The sequence below is a fragment of the Marmota flaviventris genome, chromosome 16 (genome assembly GCF_047511675.1).
Source record: "Marmota flaviventris isolate mMarFla1 chromosome 16, mMarFla1.hap1, whole genome shotgun sequence".
NCBI classification, from domain to species: Eukaryota; Metazoa; Chordata; class Mammalia; order Rodentia; family Sciuridae; genus Marmota; species Marmota flaviventris.
Genome location: NC_092513.1, coordinates 28,423,008 through 28,446,061, shown reverse-complemented (window position 1 = coordinate 28,446,061; position 23,054 = coordinate 28,423,008). Strand labels below are relative to the sequence as shown.

Genomic DNA, 23,054 nt, shown 5'->3' with positions numbered 1-23,054 from the left:
ATCAGAGGCATCAGAGGCTAGCACAACATAGTTTCTTTCTTTCTGTTTTTTAAAAATACCTTTATTTTATTTATTTATTTTTATATGGTACTGAGGATTGAACCCAGGGCCTCACACATGCTAGGCAAGTGCTCTAGCACTAAGCTACAACCCCAGCCCCAATGTAGTTTTTTGGGTCACATCCAAACTATTCTGTCACCATTCTGTAACACTCACTGCCCACAGACAGGCATCAATTTTCATCATTGAAAATATGTAGCATGTTTTATCCCTTGACTGCTCAGCCTGTCCGCATCCCCCACCCCCTGCATGCACACACACACACACACACACACACACACACATCCCCATCCCAAAGTACCACTACAAGAACTCTGTATGGTGTCTAGATTTCCTTTTTTTTTTTTACTTTTTTTTTGGGGGGGGTGGCGGGGGGCGTGCAGCAAAAATCTAAAATCTCTATTAAGCTAAATCAAGGGAGTTAAAGACAAGGGGAGAATGCATGTCCATTTCACAAGCTCTGGACAAACTGGTGAAGATCATTATGCTCTTTGCACTGCAGGAAGACCCCAGGCATAGCAAGGAAGGATGAAGCCAGGCCATTGGACCCAGAAGAACAGCACAGACCAGTGAGACTGCCTGTCAAAATGCGGCAGTCATCAGCCATGTCACTAGTTTCTTTAAAACTTGTTAGTGTCACCCTGGTCATCAGAGACCCTCCCCAGGCCTGGCAATGATTCATCAGGAATTTTTGAGCTGGAACTGGCATTGAAAGGGCTGTGGGGCCTCTAGGGTGAGCACTGCAGGGTTCCCTTTGTCATTACCAGAGAACTGCATTTAGGGTGGGTGATGATACCAACCCTTAGTCATTTTAAAAAGTGTCCTCATAATTACTGATGCATGGAACACAAACATGGTGTTCTGCAATGATATTTTTTTATCTTTGTTTGTCTAATTCTTGACACGGCCCAGTCATTCAGCTCTGTGACTTCCCTCCTTTTTGAAGTAGGAAAGAAAAGGAGTCCCATGGCCTATAGGTAGTGAGTGGCACAGTTGGGATTTGAACTTTAGTCCCTGTGATTCCTGAGTTCGATTAAACTCCCAGGATTCTCCACTGCATAGTGGGTGCTGGGATAGACTGCACAGGTGCTGCTTTCAGGGCTTTACATGGATAATTTGAATCACCTATTGGCTTTATGAGGTAAATATATTATTATCTCTGTTTTACAGAAAAGGGACTGCAGCACAGACAGGTTAATCCACTTGCTTATGGTTACTCAGGTAGTAAGGTTTGGTATCCCCTAAGATTTGAACCTAGTCGCAGGCTGCCTCAAGAATCTGGGCTTCTAACTGCTAAACACTTCTACCCCATTGCCTCTCAGAAGAAAGATATTAGACAATCCACAAGAGACAGATGTCCTGGAATAGGAAGCCTCCTAGAGAAGCTTGGGAGCATCATCCATGCAAAGCCCTTAAAGATTCCAAGAGCAGGAACACTCATTGACATCAGGGCCATGGGGCAACTGCAGAATGGGGAGGGGGCAGGAACTGGCTCCTGCAGCACCTCAAGGAGGGACAGGAAGGAGTCCAAGCCTCTGCCTCCACCAATGAGGTCGGCTTCTCCCCCTGGCTCTGCCAGTGGCTTCTGCAAGGCTGTCGTCTTCTAGATGAGACTCGAGCTAAATGAATATTGCTCCAAATGCTCACGGTTCCCAGTCTTCACAGGAAGCTTTAAAAGCTGGAATCCTAGGTGAATTCAGCATCTTCTTGACATTTTAGACTCAATTTATAATCAACTGTTATTTTAGCTCTAATAGCAAAAAGCATCAGTTCTGTCTTAAAAAGCATGGATAAATGGGAATAAGGAAAATATGAGTTAAAGAGGAAAAAAGTACTTTTCTCATCTCCAATCTTTTTTTTTTTTTTCTTTTTTCCTTTTAACACACAAAGGTGACTTATAATCTTTGGGCTTTTCCTTTAAGCTCTTCGTGTTCTTGTCTGCCCTGCTGGCCTCAACCCTAGTCTTCCTGCAGCCCCACCAGAACAAGCTGCACAATTCTAACCCCCCTGTGTTTCAGTGCCAACAAGGCTTGACCAAAGTAGGAACTCTGGAACTACCTGTCAAAACACAGGAGTCCAGGCCCCAGGCCCAGAACCATGACTCCTGGCTTGCCAAGCAGACTCCTTTTGTGCTGTGTTTCAGAGGCACCATTGGGGCTTAACACAGGCAAGTTTGGGAAAATGTCTTTAATTTTTCATCTGGGTGAATTGGCTCCTCCCCATATTCACTGTTTCCTCGGGAGACAGCCTTCCCAATCCCATGCCATGCTGCCTCTGCCTCTGAGAGCGCTGCCGGAGTTCATGCATCTCTTGTGGACATGACATTCAGACCTGAAGGCTCCACCCCCCTACTTTTGCCATCTAACACTTTGCTACCAATTCCCCAAGAAGAGGCCAGAACATGTCTTTCCTCCTTATGTGACAGTAGTGGAGTGAAAATCAAAGCTGCAGGAAGAATAGCTAGCACAGTTTTAAACCCGAAATGTCATTCGGTACCTCCTCTCTATTAGGCTCTGCCTGCAGGCTCTGCTCAGTGCCTTTAATGCAGGATGTGTCTGAGGCCAGGACTGTGCCCTGATTTCTGCTCAGTTCTCCAGGGAGCCCAGCCTGAGGCTGCAGGACCCAGCTGGAAATAAAGGACACTTAGGCAGTGAGGACAAAGTCTGTTGTCAGAAAGGACAAAGTGGAGTGGGCAGTGGCCGTACTTTAGGTAGAATTCTGGGGCAGCAGCTCCACGGCACCTGCATAGAGCAATAGGGAAGCCTCTGCCCCTTCTGGAGGGACACAGTGACACATGGCAACTGCACTTCATGAGCCCCTCCAGCCTACCCCATGGCTGCACTGAAAGTGACCACACTGCAGCTCTGTATTCAGTTTTCCCTTTCTATGAACTTGATGAAGTCTGCTTCATCAAGTTATGAAGCTGTTTTATTTTGTTTTTTTTTTAAGTCAGTTTTTAGGTCCAGTTTTTATTTTTTTCCCCTAACAATAACACTTCTCTAGACCCATGGAGTGAGTCCTAAAAACAGCCTTGGGAGGGAGTGCAGGGAGCTCCCTTCGAGGGGTACATCTGCTCTTAGGTGCTGCAACCTGATCCTGTGCTTGCCAGAACTTTCTAAGGGCAGAGAGACTAGCTGGAGACGGAATAGCATGATCTAATTGATTAAGCAACATGCTTCATGCAGAAGAGAGTTCTCTGTGGCTACAAGTTGACAGGTGGCCTGCAGAGAAGCTATGGAGGAAGGTCTTGAGTTCAAGAGACTGCAGCCCAGAGGACTCAAAATTGGGTGACTGCAAGAAACCACCTTTCAAGTCAAAATGAGGTTCCCTTTGGTTCATCTCTCTATCCTTTTCTCATGTCTGCTGGATTTTTTTTTCCATAAAAGCAGTTTATTGAAAGATACAAGAATGTAATAGCTATGTGTATGCAATGCCTACTGTGGGCTGGGCACCATTAAACACTTGACACTCACCAACTTCTAGTCTTCTCAGAAACCTTGTTAAGAAGGGCACCATTGTCAGATTCTAGATGAGGAAACTCAGACCCAAGAGGCCAAGTGGCCTGTCCAGTTTGTGCTGGAGCTGGGATTCAGACCAGGCACAGAGCCCAAGCCTCCACATTCCTGTCTCTGCATTATGTCATGGGTCTCAGGAACAGTGGCTCTAGTCACACTGTCAGTAGTGGTTGTTGGGCTGCATCAGACTTTCAGCCCTGACCCACACTTCCAAAATCAGAATCCATATTTTAACAGGGTCCCCAGTTGAACTTTGTGCAATTTAAGTTGGAGAAGTGCTGGATTCCTGTTCTCACTCTGCTCTTGGGTATGATTCTCTCATCTGTGTTCCAAGACTTTTCTCTTCCTCTTTCCAGGTGGGTAGAGAGAATAAGGAGGGAGAACAGGACAGTGAACAGACTGTCCAGTGATCTCCTTTGTTACTAGTGCATGCACACATTCCTGTCAACCCAGATATTATGATCAGTCCTAAGAAAAGTCTTGATTTGTGCTGACAGGGAAAACGACCAGGACTAGTTGGAAGGGGGCAGTGAGTGGTTGGGGGAGCAAGGCAACAGACACTGGTCAGGACCATACCAGCTCCTGAGTGCCCTGGTTCCTTCTTGCTGCTGTTCCCCCACTGTCCTGCCCCTGCCCCTGTGGGCTTCGCAGCTCTGTGGAGGATAACAAAGGGTAGCTCCCCCGCCAGGCGCGTCCTGATATGTCCCTGAATGTGACAGTCCCTCCAGCCACTGCCGATGTTATTAATTTTTAAAACAAACTTCCTGATTGAGGTTCTGGCTGCCTCTAAATTGTCTCTACAAGGAGACTGTGTACTAATTAACCCATAGAAACAATCAATGATGTACCTTTTTCAAGTTTCAGGGTGATTAGAATATGAAAATGAAGAGCACAATGGTGCAGATGTTTTAAAATCACAGCAGACAGCAATTAGTGACACGGGAACCAGCTGCTTATCTCTCCAGATAAAGCCTCTTAATAGGGAATTACACTGGAGGAGTCATTACCCAGATGGATCGCACATGATTTACGGAGGAGGCGGGGCAGCGGGAACTCTGATTTGTGAGCCAGGTTCCTGTGGAGCTTCCTTGCTTACCTCAGTGGAAGGTGAACTGGTGGCTGGGGTGGAGCAGGCTTCACCTTGCTACCTGTTGGCCCAGATCAGGTGCCCGCCTGGGATAAGGAAAGGCGAGAAGAATGGTGAAAGCCACAGCACCTATCTCCTAGGTTCAGGCTGTCTTGTTTGGGGATCAACTCAGTCCACTGTCCTCATGCCCTGGGAAGAATGGAAGCAGAGGGAAGAGGAATTAGTGAGTTGTTGGCCACAGTAAGGGGTCCTTCCCTGGAAACAAAAAAGTCCCTGCTTCCTCCTAAGTGGCTTTGGGGGTTTGTGTTCAGTATAGGCAGTTCATAGTAATAATTTTTTTTGATGTATTTTCTCATCTTTGAAAAAATTTACATATGTTGAATATATAGATGTTAAGGATACAGTTCTAAGAGTTTTGACAAATATACACAGCTATGTAACTCACATTCCTGTCAAGACCAGAGTATGTCCAAAACCCCAAGAAATTTCCCTCATGACTTTTCCAGCCCCTTCCTCATCCCCATCCCCATCTCCCTCCACCCCACCCTGAAGGCAACCACTGTTCTGATTTCTATATATTTCTATATAACATATTTGCCTTTTCTAGAACTTTATATAAAGAAGCTGTACAGTATATATCCTTTGGGGGTCTGACATCTTTTGTTCAGCATAATTCGTGTGTGTGTGTGTGTGTGTGTGTGTGTGTGTGTTGGAATGTGTCTGTACTTGGTTCTTTTTGTTGATTAGTCTGTCTAGTCTGTTGATTGACACCTGAGCTGTTTTCAGGTGCTAACAGCTCTCAATAATGTGCTACGAAATGGTTACAGAAGTCTCTGTGTGGATACATATTTCCACCTCTCTTCACTGAATGCACAGGAGTGGGACTGCCAGGTCATAGGCTGTATCTGGCTGTAGAAGACAGAGCCTATGACATTCCCCAAAGTCAGTTTTACCGCTGTGTGTGTATCCCTTCCTTCAGCACTGCAGGATACATCACTCACCCCACATCCTCCTTGATTCAGTCTGTTTTCAGTTAGCCATCCCAGTGTGCAATTATAGCTCAGTGTGGTTTTAATTGATATTTCTCTGATGATAAATAACATTGAAGACATTAATGTATATCCACATTGGTAATTCCTCCTCACTTTGTGGCCCAGCATATGTTTGCAAGAGTATTTTGCAGTTGTTTGGTAAGGTGAAGTTAGCTGATGATCCTTAGATCTTCTATGTATGTTTTTTTTTCCCTGATTTTTTTTTTTTTATCAATTTGTTCTAGCAATTCCTGTAGGGAAATGTTAACATATCGTTAATTGTTGGATGTCTGTTTCTTCCTTTAATTTTTTTCATGTATCTGAAATTCTGTTACAAGGTGTAAACAAATTTAGGATTATTGTATCTTCTTGATGAATTGGCTCTTGCTGTGAAATGTCCCTAGTTAACTCTGGCACAGCTTTTTGTTCTGAAGCCTCTTTTGCCTTCTATCACTCACTCTAGCAGTCTTCTGTTTACTGTTCATGTAGCATGTGTTGTTGCCCCATCATGGTGATGCTCAGTGCAATAATATATCTTGCTTCATTCTTTTTTAAAAATATTTTTTTAGTCATCGAAGGATCTTTATTTTTATTTATTTATTTATATGTGTTGCTGAGACTCAAACCCAGTGCCTCACACAGGCTAGACAAGTGCTCTGCCCACTAAGCTCCAACCTAGCCCTGCTCCATCCTTTTACAATTATCCAGGTCTTTACATTTCAAGTGTATTCTTATAAGCAGCATGTAGTTGGGTTTTACTTTTTAATACAGTTGACAGTGTGCTTTTAAAAAATGTTTCATACACTGAAAGTCGATATAATTACTAATATTGTTGTTTTATATACCATATAGTTTATTTTCTGCCTGTTCCATCTTTCTTCATCTTTTTTCTCCTTTTTGCCCTTTTATGGATTAATTACCCTTTTAATTAATATTCTGTGTGTGTCCTCCTAATAGCATTTTAGGCAGAACATCTACTTTGTTCTATTTTATACTCTTCTAAAGAAGCTCAAGTGTATATTGGTACCCTCTTGTTCATTGTCTTGCTGTTACTGTACATTTTATTTCCACAAATGTCATAAACGCTCAGATACATTGTTATTCTGCTTTAAGCAACCAGTTGCTTTCTAAAAAGATCTTAAAGAGAAAATTAAAATATGGCACATATACCCATGTATTTACCATTTCTATCACTTTTTATTCATGCATGTAAATAAGTAACATCTTAGTTCCCATCTGTTATCATTTCCCGTTAGCCTAAAGAACTTCCTTTTACATTTCTTATAATTCAGGTCTTCCATTTAATGAATTGCCTTGGTTTTTATTTACCTGAAAATATCTTTATTTTGCTGTCACTTTTAAGGACATTTTTCACTGGATAGAGAAATTTGAGTATTTTATTTTTATTTCAGTACTTCAACAATGTAGTTTCATTGTCTTCTGATTTGTATTTGTATTTGATGAAAAGTCAGACATTATTTTTTTTCTTTACTCTGCTATAATGTATCTTATTTATCAAGTTGCCTTTAAAATTTTCTCCTTATCCATAATTTTCATCAGTTTGTTTACAGAATGCCTATATGTAGATTTGTGTTTGTTTTCCTTGGGATTGTTGAACTTCTTAACTATGTACATATGCATGCATTCTTCCTTTTCTCTTCCACATCTGGGATTCTAATGACATGTGTATTAGGCCTCCAATATTGTTCCATATCTCACAGAAGTGCTGCTTATGTTTCCTCCGCTGACTTTTGGTGTAGATAGTGTCACTTTCTTCCACTCGTGTTCACTGTTGCAATGTGCTGAACACTGTTATACTACTCTGGGGAGGTTTATTTGTTTATTTGCTTGTTTTCATTTTAGGTACTGTATTTTTCAGATTTAGAATTTCCATTTGGTTATTTTAGTGTACTTGCCATCTCCATGGTGAAACTTTCCACACATTTATATTTTCCTTTAAATACTTAAGAGATTTTCATAATGGTTGTTTGAGGGTCTAGGTCTGTTTCTGTTCTCCTAGTTGTGGGTTGCATTTGTCTGCCTTTTGGCTTATCTAATTAAAAAAAAAAAGTGTGTCCTGAATATTGTGTGGATGCTACATTGTACAGAGTCTGGATTTGGTTGTTTTCCTTTAAAGAGTTTAGACTTTTATTCTGATAGCTTACTAGCAGATCAGTATTATCCTATTGAGATTTTGTTTTTTTTTCTTTCGGAATTTGTTATGGAGGGATTATAATAATCCTACTCAGAAGAAATACCATTCCTGAAATTTCAATGAGAACTCTGGGATGGTTATTAAAGTCTCCCCATTTGCTGGTCAGAAATCCAACATTGCCCCATACTTGGTAACCTATGGACTTCTTCAAATCTAGCCCTAGTATCTGATCTCTGTCATGCTTGTGGACTCTTTCTTGCAAGTACAGATTAAACTTGTCCAGAGACTTTAGGCAACTCCTCTGAAGGTTTCTAGAATTCCTTTCCACACAGCTCCATCCTCAGGAACTCTTCCCCCCAAAATTTCAGTCCTATCATAAGCCTAAAATTCTAATCCCTGTTTCATCTCCCCGGTGAAAGTATAGCCCTGGACTCCACTTTTCCTGTCCCCTGGATTAGAAAGTGCTCCTGAGAAGAAAACTAGGGATACTATGGAACTTCATGAGTTTCCCTTCTCTAGAATTACAGCCAAAATTGTCTATTACCTACTGCCTGAAAAGAATTGTTTCATATACTTTGTTCAGTTTTCTATTTGTCTTCATGGGAAGGTTATGTCCAATACCTATCATTTCATCATGACTGAAATCAAGTCACTGATGATTTTTAATTATGAAAAATTACCAAGTACTCAAAGAGGCATATGAATAGGCCTCTGCTTTGGAATTTGCAATGAAAGCAGTGTTGCAGTATCATTCACAGCTCCTAAATAGCAAGTAGCAATGGATCCTATGGACATCACATCCAGGGGACTTCCCAGGGCAATCCATGTGAAGGATATGAGGACAAGTTCAGTTTATAAATGCAATAGGAAACTTCATGTCCACAAAGAGCTGGGTGGCTCCTTTGTGTCCCATAGAATTAGAGAATTATAAAGCCTTCAGATAGAGAACTTAATTATTCTTCTATACTTACCACTAAAAAATGAAGGAATGAACTGGCCAGAGGAGAGATGCTTTGGGTCAAGTTCAGTGGAATCTGGCCTCCTACTCACGAGGCTGAACAGTAATTAAATCTTTTTTTTTTTTCTTAAAGTGGCAGAACTGTCTCTTTTTCTTTTCTTAATGAAATCCTTTGCCCTCTACATCTAGGGGCTTGAGGGTTTATTGGAAGCTCTAAAGCATCTCTCTCTTGCCCTGTCCATTGGCTACAGTTTAGAAATCTGCAAAATCCAAGGACCTTGTAAAACACATTTGAAAACCCCTGGACTGGAATACCTCCTGATAGCATTGGAGTTTCTATCATTCCTTATTCAGATCCTATCTTTGATACAATACAGAGTGGCTTTCAACAATGGATGTTCACTGTTGATGAGCAGCTCCCACTAGAGCTTTGAAAATAGTACTACCATCCCCACTCCACCTCCAGAATGTTGGTTGAATTGTTCTGGGTAGCTCCCTGTTACGTTGCTTTTTTGGGAAAGCTTCCTGTGTGATTCTAGTATACAGCCACAGTTGGGAACCTTGAAGCTGATCAGACACTGTGTAGGTATATTCCTTGTCTCCCACAATTAACTCTTGCTGAGGCTTAAGCCCTTGCTTCTGGCAGAAGAGATGGAAAGCTAATACTCCCTAGATCTCTGGAGGTTGGTCTGGATGAGATGGAGACATAGAAATCCCAGGGTGGGAGGTCATGATCACCTGAATGTCTGATCCTTTCTGGGAGGATCATACTTTAATTCAAGCATATCACTGACTCTTCTGTCCTCTACATTGCAGTATCCATGAGACAACTACAAAGGGGATCATGTTAGAGTTTCCTACTATGTAAATTACTAAAAAGTGCATGGAGCAAAAGAGGAGTATTTAATGTTGCCAAATTGCATATCCTAACAGGGCTATTATAGTGGTTTGCTCTGTATATGCTGTGAAGGTCATCGCAACCACAGAAGGGCCCCACCCCAAAGAAATTATGATGCTAAAACAGTAGATCAATGGTGTTTAAACTTGGTTGGGCATCAGAATTCTCTGGGGAACATGGTAAAACACACATTCTTTATTCCCACACAGAGATTGAGAATTAGTGGATCAGCAGTGGGGGCCAGGAATCCTTCTGCCTTCTTAACCAACTTCTTAAGTGATTCTGACACGACGACCCAAGACCACATCTGTAGAAGCACCAAATGCCAAATTAAGAGATAACACTTCCTTCATTGCCTCACACCCTGCTCATGTAAACTAAAATATCTCACAGACAGTAAGTTTAAATTATCGGCATCAGCAAAAAGGATCATAGACACAGCAAGCGCAAAAGAGTAGATTCCCCCCTATAAAGTCATGCCTGATTTTTTTTAGTGCATTATAAAATAAAATGCATCTTCAAATTTTCATTTGTCATATTCAAATCACCATCTTCACTCCTTGTGACAAACTTTATTTTAGGTAAACCTGAGATAAGACTGGGTTACTCATTTTCTTTCCAGTGTTAGGGATTATTTTCCCCCTAAGTTTTGCTCAGTTATCTAATGTTTATTTTAAAAGTTAGATGAAAAATAAAGTGCTTTTTAAAAAGCAGCTCAACTTGTACAAAATTTAAATGTGTGGGGTTTATATAAAAGATATGGGGTAGGGAATGTATTTTACAAAGAATTATTTTCATTACAAAAGATCTGGATTTCTTGAAGACATCTTCTAAGATCAAATCTGTTTGAAGCTTTACTTACAAACATTTGACCTAGATTCAGTGTGCCTGGCAAAGACTTTCTTATAAGCAAGCCACACCTTCAAAGTATCTGAGTTCCACATGCAACCAACACCTGGGAGTGCAGAGGAGGGGTATGCAGCGAGCATACATACTGAGCTTTTTTGGAATTAAAAGTTTGTCACAGCTGGGCATGGTGGTGCACACCTATAATCCCAGCAGCTCGGGAGGCTGAGGCAGGAGGATCTTGAGTCCAAAGACAGTCTCAGCAAAAGTGAGGCACTAAATAACTCAGTGAGACCCTGTCTCTCAATAAAGTACAAAATAGGTCTGGGGATATGGCTCAGTGGTCAATCAATGTGGCCCTGATTTAAATCCCCAGTAACCCCCCTGACCAAAAAAAAAAAAAAAAAAGTTCATTCCAAAACTTTTGTGCCCAATGGAATATCATTGATTGTTCCCTCTTTTGTTGCTTTAGGAAAGAGCCTTGCTGAGGGCTGAGGGTCATACAAAAGCCTAAAAAGGTTCAGGTCTTATAACACAAACAAAAAGATGATCTGTGCTGTGTAGGTTCATAAAGACCCAAGCCAAAGTCCCCAACAAGCACCCCCATCCCCAGAGCCCTGGGAAGTGACAGGAGGGAGAACCAATGTCCCCTTTCTAGCAACTCAACTCATTTTGTCATCTCTGTCGAGATGGAGTAAGTGCTCAGTTGCCTGGGAAGGACATATTGGAACTGACAGCCTCACTATTGTGTATATAATATGTCATGGCTGACAGGTGAAGAATTAGGACTTCATGAAATGCAATGGATACAGCCGTCCACCAGAGCTGGGGGAAGCCTTGTTCCTGGCCTCTTGGAAAGCACTCCTTCTTGGTCCCCCTCTGCCCCTTCTCTGCAACCCCTCAGAGCCAGGGTTTAAAGAGCCATTTCCCCCCATTACTCCTGATCCTTTGTTGTGCTTTCCTTTTGTCCCTCCTGCCCTTTGATTGCTGAGCTCTCCCAGCAGGGCAAATTGCAGCTGAAATGGGAGGAACAATGGGATCCAGCAGTGGTCCAGGGCTGCACTGGGGACCAGCAAGCTTAACCACATTACTCTCAGCTGGCCTGCCCTGGGTGTAAGTGAGCTGGCCCTACCTTTCAACTGCCTGGGTGAAATCCACCCTCCTGGCAGTCACATGACCTTCCCCCAAAGCAGGCTTAATTGGAAAGTGAAACAATTGACAGGAGATGGGGGAAGCAGCCATGAAAATGGCTTTGAAGGGGAGCTCCTTACGGAAGCCTTTAGTCCTTAAGTATTTGGAAAGGATTTTGTTGTTCCACACCTAATGCATTCTAGTGCTCCAATTTCATTGACCTATAAAGTGAAAGATCAGTGATGTATTGTGTTTTGTGTGCAACTATGTATTTTGCCATTGGAATCGACAATTCATCTATTCTTTTATTTATTTATTAATTCGACAAACATTCTTAGAAAACTCTCTGAGTACTTGGTTTTATAATAGTTCCTGGGAATCAAAAGATAAATAAGACAGTCTCCGACAGTACTTAGAGTCTGGGAAAAGGAGACAGATAAGTACAAAATAAAGGCCATGTGGAATTATAAGGACTGTGGTGGATGTCTTCATGGGAGGGCAAAAGAAATTAGGTTGGAGGTGGTGACTGTGTTCTCAGACAATATGTTGCAATATGTAGGTCACTAATTTCACTGTTAATAAGTGAAATATTTATAGTGAAATGTACATTCCTTCATTCATTCAATAAATGTTTTTTTTTAATTTATTTATTTATTTTAATTAGGTATATATGACAGCAGAACACATTTTTATTCTACACAATTTCAGCACAACTTTTCTTTTCTCTGGATTTGCACAATGTAGCATCACACCATATGTGCAGTCATGCATGTACCTAGGATAATAATGTCCATCACATTCTACCATCTTTCATGCCCCCATCTCTCCTCCCCTTCCCCCTCGCCCTTACCAATCAAAGTTTCTCCATTTTTCCATGCCCCTCTCATTATGGATTAGCAGCCACTTATTTGAGAGAACATTCAGACTTTGGTTTTTTGGGATTGGCTTACTTCATTCCAGCTCCATCTATTTACCTACAAATGCCATAGTTTTATTCTCTTTTAATGCTGAGTAATATTCCATTGTGTATATATACCAAAGTTTTTTTTTTTTTAATCCATCTATTGAAGTGCATCTTTCACAGTTTAGCTGTTGTGAATTGAGCTGCTATAAACATTGATGTGGCTATGTTACTATAGTATGTTGAATTTAAGTCCTTTGGTTATAGACCGAGGAATAGGATAGCTGGGTCAAGTTTTCTAAGAAATCTCCATACTGCTTTACAGAGTGGTTGCACCAATTTGCAGTCCCACTAGCAATGTATGAGTGTGCCTTTCCCCCACATCCTCACCAACACTTATTTGTTTGTACTCTTAATAGCTGCTATTCTAACTAGCATGAGATGAAATCTTAGAGTAGTTTTGATTTGCATTTCTCTAATTACTAGAGATGTTGAACATTTTTTCCATATATTTGTTGATCCATCATATATCTTCTTTTGAGAAGTGTCTGTTCAGCTCCTTAGCCCATTTATTAATTTTTTTTTTTTTTTTTTTGGTGTTCAGTTTTTTGAGTTCTTTATATATCCTGGAGATTAGTTCTCTATCTGATGTGCATGAGGCCAAAATTTGCTCCCAAATTGTAGGCTCTCTCTTCACCTTGTTTATTGTTTCTCTTGCTGAAAAGAAGCTTTTTAGTTTGAATGCATCCCATTTATTAATTCTTGATTTTATTTCTTGTACTTTAGGGGTCTTGTTAAGGAAGTTGGGGCCTAATCCGACGTGATGAAGATTTGGGTCTACTTTTTCCTCTATTAGGCGCATGGTCTCTGGTCTAATTCTTAGGCCTTGATCCACTTTGAGTTGAGTTTTGTGCAGTGAGAGATAGGGGTTTAGTTTCATTTTGCTGCATATGGATTTCTAGTTCTCCCTGCACCATTTGTTGAAGAGGCTACCTTTTCTCCACTGTATGTTTTTGGATCCTTTGTCTAGTATGAGATAACTGTATTTACATGGGTTTGTCTCTGTGTCTTCTATTCTGTACCACTGGTCTATACATATGTTTTGATGCCAATACCATGCCGGTTTTGTTACTATAGCTTTGTAGTATAGATTAAGGTCTGGTATTGTGATGCCTCCTATTTCACTCTTCTTGCTAAGGATTACTTTGGATATTCTGGGTCTCTTATTTTTCCAAAAAAATTTCATGATTGCTTTTTCTATTTCTATAAGGAATGACATTGGGATTTTAATTGGAATTGCATTGAATGTGTATAGTGCTTTGGGTAGTATAACTATTTTGACAATATTAATTTGCCTATCCAAGAGCATGGGAGATCTTTCCATCTTCTAAGGTCATCTTCAATTTCTTTTTATAGTGTTTTGTAATTTTCATTGCAGAGATCTTTCACCTCTTTTGTGAAATTGATTCCCAAGGTTTTGGGGTTTTTTTGAGGCTGTAGTGTACGGAGTAGTTTTCCTAATTTCTCTTTCAGAGGATTCATCTCTGATGTATAGAAATGCATTTGATATATGGCAATTGATTTTATATCCTCATATTTTTCTGAATTCATATATTAATTCTAGAAGTTTTCTGGTGGAGTTTTTTGGATCCTCTGAGTATAGCATCATGTCATCAGCAAACAATGATAGTTTGAGTTCTTCTTTTCCTATCCATATTCCTTTAATTTCTTTCATCTGTCTAATTGCTCTGGCTAGAGTTTCAAGGACTGTGTTGAATAGAAGTGGTAAAAGAGGGCATCCCTGTCTTGTTCTAGTTTTTAGAGGGAATGCTTCCAATTTTTTGCCATTTAGAATGATGTTGGCCTTAGGTTAGCATAGATAGCATTTACAATGTTGAAGTGTGTTCCTACAATCCCTAGTTTTCTTAGTGTTTTGAACATGAAAGGGTGGTATATTTTGTCAAATCTTTCTCTGCATCATTTGATATATTATTCTTATCTTTAAGTTTATTGATGGGATGAATTATATTTCTTGATTTTCATATGTTGAACCAACCTTGCATCTCTGGAATGTCCCAAGACCTGTGTTTGGTACCTCGGTGACAATGTTACAAGCTAGAAAATGAGGCAGGAATTTAATTCAGTTGGCATACAATTATACATAAAATTAACACTATGATGAGCAAACAAAGACAAAATACTTGGCTTCAGGAAAACTTTAACAAGGAATTTCTGTAAGAAAAAGGGCTTCCCTGGGATTGAGCTGAGAACAGAGCATGAAGCAAAAATGAAACAGGAACTCTGTGAGGTGCCATCAACCAGGAGATGGACCAAAGGGAAAAGCAGTGGGGGTCAGGGACCGAGATTCCATTCCTCACTTCATCATGAAGCCCGTCTGTGGTCTTCAGCATCTAGAGCTAGAGAAGTGGAGGAGCCAGAGCTGGAGGAAAGGGGGCACCACAAGTGCTGTTTTGCCCAGTTGCAAAACATTACACACCTTTTGTTTCACTGTAATTTTTAATCCTCCCCATTCCAACCCTCAGAAATGCCTCAGTATGAGGGATACCTACTTCATCATCCTAAGGAGCAGGAAATGCCATCTGGAAGCCCTCCTCCAGGGCCGTGGGCCTGTGAGTGAGCACACAGTGCCAGCTAAAGCCCATTGCACGAAGGGTAAATTAGCAAAGCCTGATTCATAAAAGATAAGTAAGTAGCATTTGATATTTTATGCCATAAATAGGGTCTCTATATTTTTCCAGAAATTGGAATAGCAGCCTAGGCTCACAGCAGTGATACCTAGTAAAAACTCTCAAGTGGCAGGATTAATCCTCTATATTTTAATGATGGTGGTGTTTCTACTGTAAATTGCAAGGTGAAGGAAAAAATAAACAAAATTCTCTTTCTTAATTCTCTTCTGGGCATTTATAGACTTAGCTTGGAAAGACTATCTCATACTTTCAAAATACAGTGCAGTGACATAAATGTAAACAGGACATCACAAAATTAGGGTAGAAAAAAAAGACCTTTGGGAAACCTAAGAGTTAGTGTGAAGGAATTCTAGTTGCTTTAGGACATTGAATTTTACCCTTACTTCTTTCTTCTGTGTTTTGGTCCTTAATTGAAACTATGAGACGTGTTCTCTAACAAATCCTAAGTTCTGCAGCATCATTGGCACATACAGATAGAATGATTGATAGCTAGATAGATAAGCAGGCAGATACATAAATAAACAGACACCCTGATAGATATTACAGGTTTGAATTTTCTAAATATATACACCAATCATCATACACTTCTCAGTGGAGATACTATCCAAACTTTTCTTCAATTTACTTATATTTTCCATTCGGTAACAAGTCTTAATCTAATGCATCCAATGAGCTTACTACTCCATGGACATATCAGGCTTAGATAACCTAAAGAACACTTCTTTGTAGCAGTAGCGTGCCTGGGAAACTAAGAGCCTGTCTATACTAAAAGTAGCTTTAACATCTCAAAACGCTGCGTTCACTTTCCATTCCCTTTGTGATTTTATACATCCTGATCATTCTGTGCCTGGAGTCTCAAGGCCTGCCATTCCGATCTGAGGAGTCGGTCCCAGGGGGAATGTTGGAGACATTCAGTCAGCTTTGGTGTAGGGAAAACACAGCTGCCAACATTCAAAGGAGTGATCTGGAGTGACAATGATTATTTTCCTGGTACATCTGTCCAGGAAACTCAAGGTAACTTATGAGACTTTCCAAGAGTTTCTGCAAAGAGCAACAAATGCCTAATGGCTGCTTGTGGATCCCTTAGCACGTAAACTCCCAATCGCAGCAAAAAGCGTAGAGTCCAGGAAGATTTGAAGGCTCAGGACAGTTCTTTCATGGTTTTTTTTCTTCTTCCATTTATTCTCCAAACCTTGACCCTTACTTAGTTCCTTGTGCTGTTTTTACTTCTTGGAGTGGTATCTTATGAGCTCCTTCTTATTTGATTGAGTACAGAGAGGTTGAACTCTAAGGTAAAGTACCAGAAATGAACCAGAGAGAGGGAAGCTAGGAAAGCCACGCATGAGAGGAGAAGCAGGAGCTGGACTAAGAGGCAGCCTGTGTTGTTTGTCAAAAGAACCTTGCAACCGAGGAAAGTTCAGACTCTTGCCCTGGCTCTGCCACTGTGGGAAGGACTCTCAGTTCTTCCAGTTTCAACTTCCTCATTGTAAAGTACTGTGACCAGAGCAGAGACTATAGTTCCCTCCCTCTTCTCTCTTACCTGTTTTTATTCTCAGATTGCATTAAACCAAGGTTCCCTTCTATTTAGAAGGGAAAAGTAGCCAATAAAGTATTCTTATTAATGTTCGAAAATAATGCAATATATCCTTACCACTACAGTTGACAAAACCTCTGTAAAACATTCTGGAATTAAAGGTGGCTGCTAATGTAGTCATTTGTTTCCAACTTTCAAATAATTAAGCCTTTTGACATTATTATTATTTGGGGGGCGGGGGTACCAGGAGTTGAATCCAGGGGTGCTTGGCCATTAAGCCATATCCCCACCCCTATTTATGTTTATATTTTGAAACAGGGTCTCTCTAAGTTGTTTAGGGCCTTGCTAAGTTTCTGAGGCTGACCTTGAACTTGCAATCTTTCTGCCTCAGCCTACCAAGTCATGGGATTATAGGCATGCGCTGCCACCCCTGGCCTGATATTAACTTTTAAGTAGTCCTAACATGCTCATCTTTGTTTCTCTTTTTCTCTCTCCAATTTTCCCACCCTCAGGCTTACGAGAGGCCCCAGAAGCACTCAAGTCTCCATTATGACCCAGGCCTCCCGCAGGACTTCACCGGTGACACCTTAAAACCAAAGCACCAGCAAAAAAGCAGCAGCCAGAACCACATGGACTGGTCCACCAACTCTGACAGCGGACCCGCCACTCAGAATTGCTTCATCAGTCCAGACTCTGGCAGAGAAACTGCAAGCACCAGCAAGATCTCAGCTCTTGAACCCGTGGCTTCCTTTGCAAAGGCCCAGGGTAAGAAAGGCAGTGCAGGGAGCACGTGGAGTCAGTTGTCCAACAACAGCAAAGATCTGCTCTTGGGAGGTGTGGTTCCATCTCCAAGCAACCACAGCTCGCCGACCCCTCCTAGCAGCTCTGCCGAGTGCACTGGGCTCCAGTCCTTGGGGGATCAAGATGGAGGAGGTACAAAGGAGCCCCCAGAACCACCTACAATAGGCAGCAAGAAAAAGTCCAGTAAAAAAGATGTGATAAGTCAAACCATACCAAACCCAGACCTGGATTGGGTCAAGAGTGCCCAGAAGGTATTTGAGAACACAGAAGGGAAAAGGGAGGGCTACTCTGCAGAGAATGGCCAAGAGGCATCACCAGCCAGGCAGAACGTGGGCTCCATCAGTAATCCTGAAAATGACTCCAGTCATGTCCGGATTACTATCCCTATCAAGGCACCCTCTCTAGATCCAACCAGCCATAAGAGGAAAAAGAGACAGTCCATTAAAGCAGTGGTAGAAAAGATCATCCCAGAGAAAACACTGGCTTCTGGAATTGCTATGAGTAGTGAAGTGGTTAACAGGATACTTTCCAACTCAGAGGGAAATAAGAAAGACCCCCGTGTCCCAAAGTTGAGTAAACTGATAGAGAATGAGTCCCCCTCAGTTGGCCTCGAGACTGGTGGAAATACTGAGAAAATTGTCCCAGGAGGTATGTCTAAGCAGCGGAAACCACCCATGATCATGGCGCCCCCAATGTGCACCGATCACTCTCCATCAAGAAAGTTGCCAGATATCCAGCATCCAAAATTTGCTGCAAAACGGAGGTGGACCTGCAGCAAGCCAAAACCCACCAGCATGCTGCGAGAGGCAGTCATGGCCACCTCTGATAAACTGATGGTAGAACCCCCCTCTGCTTATCCCATCACCCCGTCCAGCCCTCTCTACACCAACACGGACAGTCTGACTGTGATTACTCCAGTCAAAAAGAAGCGGGGTCGACCAAAGAAGCAGCCTTTGCTCACGGTGGAGACGATTCACGAGGGCACTTCCACCAGCCCAGTCAGTCCCATCAGCAGAGAGTTTCCTGGCACCAAGAAAAGAAAGAGACGACGCAATTTAGCTAAGTTGGCCCAGCTAGTCCCGGGAGAGGACAAACCCATGAGTGAGATGAAGTTTCACAAAAAGGTTGGAAAGCTCGGTGTGTTGGATAAGAAGACCATCAAAACTATCAACAAGATGAAGACGCTCAAGAGGAAGAACATCTTGAACCAGATCTTGTCCTGTTCCAGCAGCATGGCTCTGAAGGCCAAAGCTCCCCCAGAGACCAGCCCTGGGGCAGCAGCCATTGAAAGCAAACTGGGCAAGCAGATTAATGTCAGCAAGAGGGGAACCATCTACATCGGCAAGAAGAGGGGCAGAAAGCCAAGGACGGAGCTGCCGCCCCCATCCGAAGAACCCAAAACAGCCATCAAACACCCCAGGCCTGTTTCTAGCCAGCCGGACGTTCCAGCCGTGCCTTCCAACTTTCAGTCCCTCGTGGCATCTTCACCAGCAGCTATGCACCCACTTTCAACCCAGTTAGGTGGGTCCAATGGCAACCTGAGCCCCGCCAGCACTGAAACCAGTTTTTCAGAGTTGAAAACTATGCCAAATCTCCAACCCATCAGTGCTCTTCCAACCAAAACCCAAAAGGGAATCCACAGTGGAACCTGGAAGCTGTCTCCACCCAGGCTGATGGCCAACTCCCCTTCACACCTCTGTGAGATCGGCTCACTGAAGGAAATAACGCTGTCCCCCGTGAGTGAGTCCCACAGCGAGGAGACGATCCCAAGCGACAGTGGCATCGGGACGGACAACAACAGCACATCTGACCAAGCGGAGAAGAGTTCAGAATCCCGACGGAGGTACTCTTTTGATTTCTGCTCCCTGGATAACCCGGAGGCCATCCCGTCCGACACCAGCACAAAGAACCGGCATGGCCACCGGCAGAAGCATCTCATCGTGGACACCTTCCTGGCCCACGAAAGCCTCAAGAAGCCAAAGCACAAGAGGAAACGGAAAAGCCTGCAAAACCGTGACGATCTCCAGTTTCTGGCCGAGCTGGAAGAGCTCATCACCAAATTCCAAGTGTTCAGGATCTCCCACCGGAGTTACACCTTTTACCACGAGAATCCATACCCCAGCATTTTTCGGATTAATTTTGATCACTATTACCCGGTGCCATATATCCAATATGACCCGTTGCTCTATCTTCGTAGGACTTCAGACTTGAAGTCAAAGAAGAAGCGTGGTAGGCCTGCAAAAACCAATGACACCATGACAAAGGTGCCTTTTTTACAAGGGTTCAGCTACCCTATTCCCAGTGGAAGTTACTATGCACCCTATGGATTGCCTTACACATCAATGCCTATGATGAACCTTGGTTACTACGGTCAGTACCCAGCTCCGCTGTACCTATCGCACACGCTGGGAGCAGCCTCCCCGTTCATAAGGCCAACAGTGCCACCACCTCAGTTCCACACAAGCTCCCACGTAAAGATGTCTGGGGCAGCTAAGCATAAAGCAAAGCATGGAGTACACCTGCAGGGACCCGTTGGCATGGGCCTCGGTGACATCCAGCCATCCCTGAACCCTCCCAAGGTGGGCAGCGCCACTCTGTCCAGCGGTCGGCTCCACAAGAGGAAACACAAACACAAGCATAAGCACAAGGAAGACCGGCTCCTGGGGACCCACGACAACCTGAGCGGTCTCTTCACAGGCAAAGCCACAGGCTTCTCCAGCCACCTCCTGAGTGAGCGGCTGAGCAGCGCAGACAAAGAGCTCCCGCTGGTGAGTGAGAAGAGCAAGCATAAGGAGAAACAGAAGCATCAGCACAGCGAAGCCGGCCACAAAGCCTCCAAGAACAGCTTTGAGGTGGACACCCTGTCTAACCTGTCGCTTTCTGATGCCCAGCATTGGACGCAGGCCAAGGACAAAAGCGACTTGAGCATCGAGTCTGTGGACTCGTGCGCTAAAAGGTACTCTGGCAGCAGCGGGGATGGCAGCAGCACAAGATCAGAGAGCCTGGACGTGTTCAGTGACATGACCCCTTCGAATGACAAGTGGGACAGTGACATGAGTGGGAGTAAAAGGAGGAGCTTTGAAGGCTTTGGGACGTACAGGGAAAAGGACATCCAGGCCTTCAAGATGAACCGCAAGGAGAGAAGTTCCTACGATTCCTCCATGTCTCCAGGTAAGGCTAAATTTCTCTTCAGCCTGGTACTCCCTAGATGTTGATTGCTGGGCTTGGGACTTTGGACACCATCTTTGGCAAGTTGGGTTCACTAATTTGCAAAGAGGTGGGAACTAAATGACAATGAATGTCCTCACACAGTTGAGCTTGTACATTTCAAGCACTGTTTACTTGGTTTTCACTGTCTTTCCTCTGTCCTGGAGCCATTGCCTGGGAAACTGTGGACCCTGAGGCCACCCTCACTAGCTGCCTGAGCTACAGGCATACCTATTGCATTTATGCTTTTCATTAAAGGTGCTGTTTTTAGCTTCTTAGGTCCTGATCTGATGGCTAGTTTGGGAGGCTAATTATATAAAGCCTCCAAAACTCATTAGGTATACCAACAAGATCCCAAGAATACCAAGGCTGGATGGGAATGAACATCTTAGTTTTGTGGCATGCTATCCCTAGAAGTCACACATCCAAAGTGTGACATCTCCTTCAAAGTCAATGGAAGTTGCCCCTAGTGCATCCTGAAGTCTAACTGATCAGGGAGTTTCAGCCTCAGGCCATATTGTCTTTTCTTGATCCATGGGCATTCACAAAACTGCCCTCAGCAGACCCCCCAGAATGATACTTGGCTACATTCAGACACTTGCCATTTTCCTGCACTAAGGGAAAGGGGTCTGGCTGAAAGGTGCTTTCTGCCTTGACCACCCTCCAACACAACCTTACCACTGAATTGGGATTTTGTTCATTGACCTCAAACTGGAGTGTCATTGCTGCTAGAAATACTCCACTCTTGTCAGTTGCAGGCAGGGTTTCTTTGCTAACCTCTCCACTGACACAGTTCCTTCCCTGCCAGAGAGCTTCATACTTTGGCAAAAGTATTTCAGCATCCCTGTCCATATATCACATACATGATAAGACTCTTATAGAATAACAGAGAGATATTTACTAGGAATACAGTGGAAATTTCTTTCCTGTGGGTTGCAGAAGCTAAAAGAATATTTTATGTTTCTTTTGCCCCAAGTAGTATAAGCCTGGTTTTAAAGAACTAACCATCCTTGATTAAGGTTTAAATATAGTGTCTCACCTCTGTGTATGATGCATACCCCTCACTCATTCTTTCTCTTCCCTGGGGAGTCCATAATTACTAAAGGTGAGAGCAGTCTATTTATGAGGAATGAAAGATATTTTCTAGGCCAGCAGATTTCAGGAAGAAATATGATTATGAGTTAGAAACCACTTAAATATTGCCCCAAATTGCTGCTAGCTTGTGAGTTGTTGTGATGGTAGATGTTCTCCTTGGTTAATGAAGAGACCAATTAGCAGTCATGCCTTCTGCATTGGCTGAAGGTGATAAATGGCCCACCCTTTGTGCATGCCCAAAGGTGGATCTGGTTCTGCCATTTCTCATTGACAGACATTGCTGAAAGGGCTTGGTTTTGTTCAGAACCCATATTAAGCCCACCTGAGCAGGGGGCACTAGGTTAAGCTTGCACATGAGAGATACTGTTGATCCCTCTCAGTATGATGATTCACAGGATGTAAGCTAATCAGGGACAGAGAATGTTCTTATATTTGTATATTCTGGGAATTATTTAGCTAGAAAATAATGGTGATCGATCATTGCTAAGAATCTACAGGCAAGAATTCCAACTTTATAGACCCACGAAGCAAACCTCAGAGGACAAACCCAGCTGTTTTTGCACGTTAAGTTTCTCAGCAGTCTTTCTAGAGTTTTCCCATGACCAGACAATTTTGCTGGATGCTGGTTGACTTCAAAAGTTCTCCAGCTGGGGTTCATCTCATCACATCACTGAGAGTATCTCCAAGGGAACCCGTACTCTAATTGTACTGCTTCCCTTGTGTTGGCTCGTGACTTATTCAGAATTCTCCCTACCTCCTCTCCTGTTGTCTCATTTGATCTTCTGCCAGCCATAAGACGGAAAGAAACAGGCACCAGGACAATGTCATGAAAGAAATCTGGATTCTAAAAAATGGATAGTAAGCCCAGTTCTATTATGAACTCCCTGTGTGGCCTCAGGCATGGTTCCATTTCCTCAGGGTACTCTCTTACCATGTGTATACAACTCAAGGGATACAAATAGACCTCTCTGTATAGTGCATTTTAGTCCTTGAAGCCTTTTCACATACCTATCTTCCTCACAATTTTCCTGTGCTCCTTACAAATACAGGTTCAGTATCCCATATCCACAATGCTTAGGACCAGAAGTGTTTTCTATGTGGGGTTTTGTTTTGGTTTGGTTTTTTGG

The 23,054-nt window shown here is 42.8% G+C and overlaps 1 protein-coding gene across 1 annotated transcript in view; it reads left to right on the top strand.

Moving 5' to 3' along the window:
* Setbp1 (SET binding protein 1) overlaps nucleotides 1-23,054 on the top strand; it is a 353,918-nt gene that overhangs the window by 231,402 nt on the left and 99,462 nt on the right. The window contains exon 4 of the mRNA XM_071602795.1: nucleotides 17,337-20,796. Coding sequence (XP_071458896.1) covers nucleotides 17,337-20,796 — 3,460 coding nt within the window. The remainder of the gene's footprint in view (nucleotides 1-17,336; nucleotides 20,797-23,054) is intronic.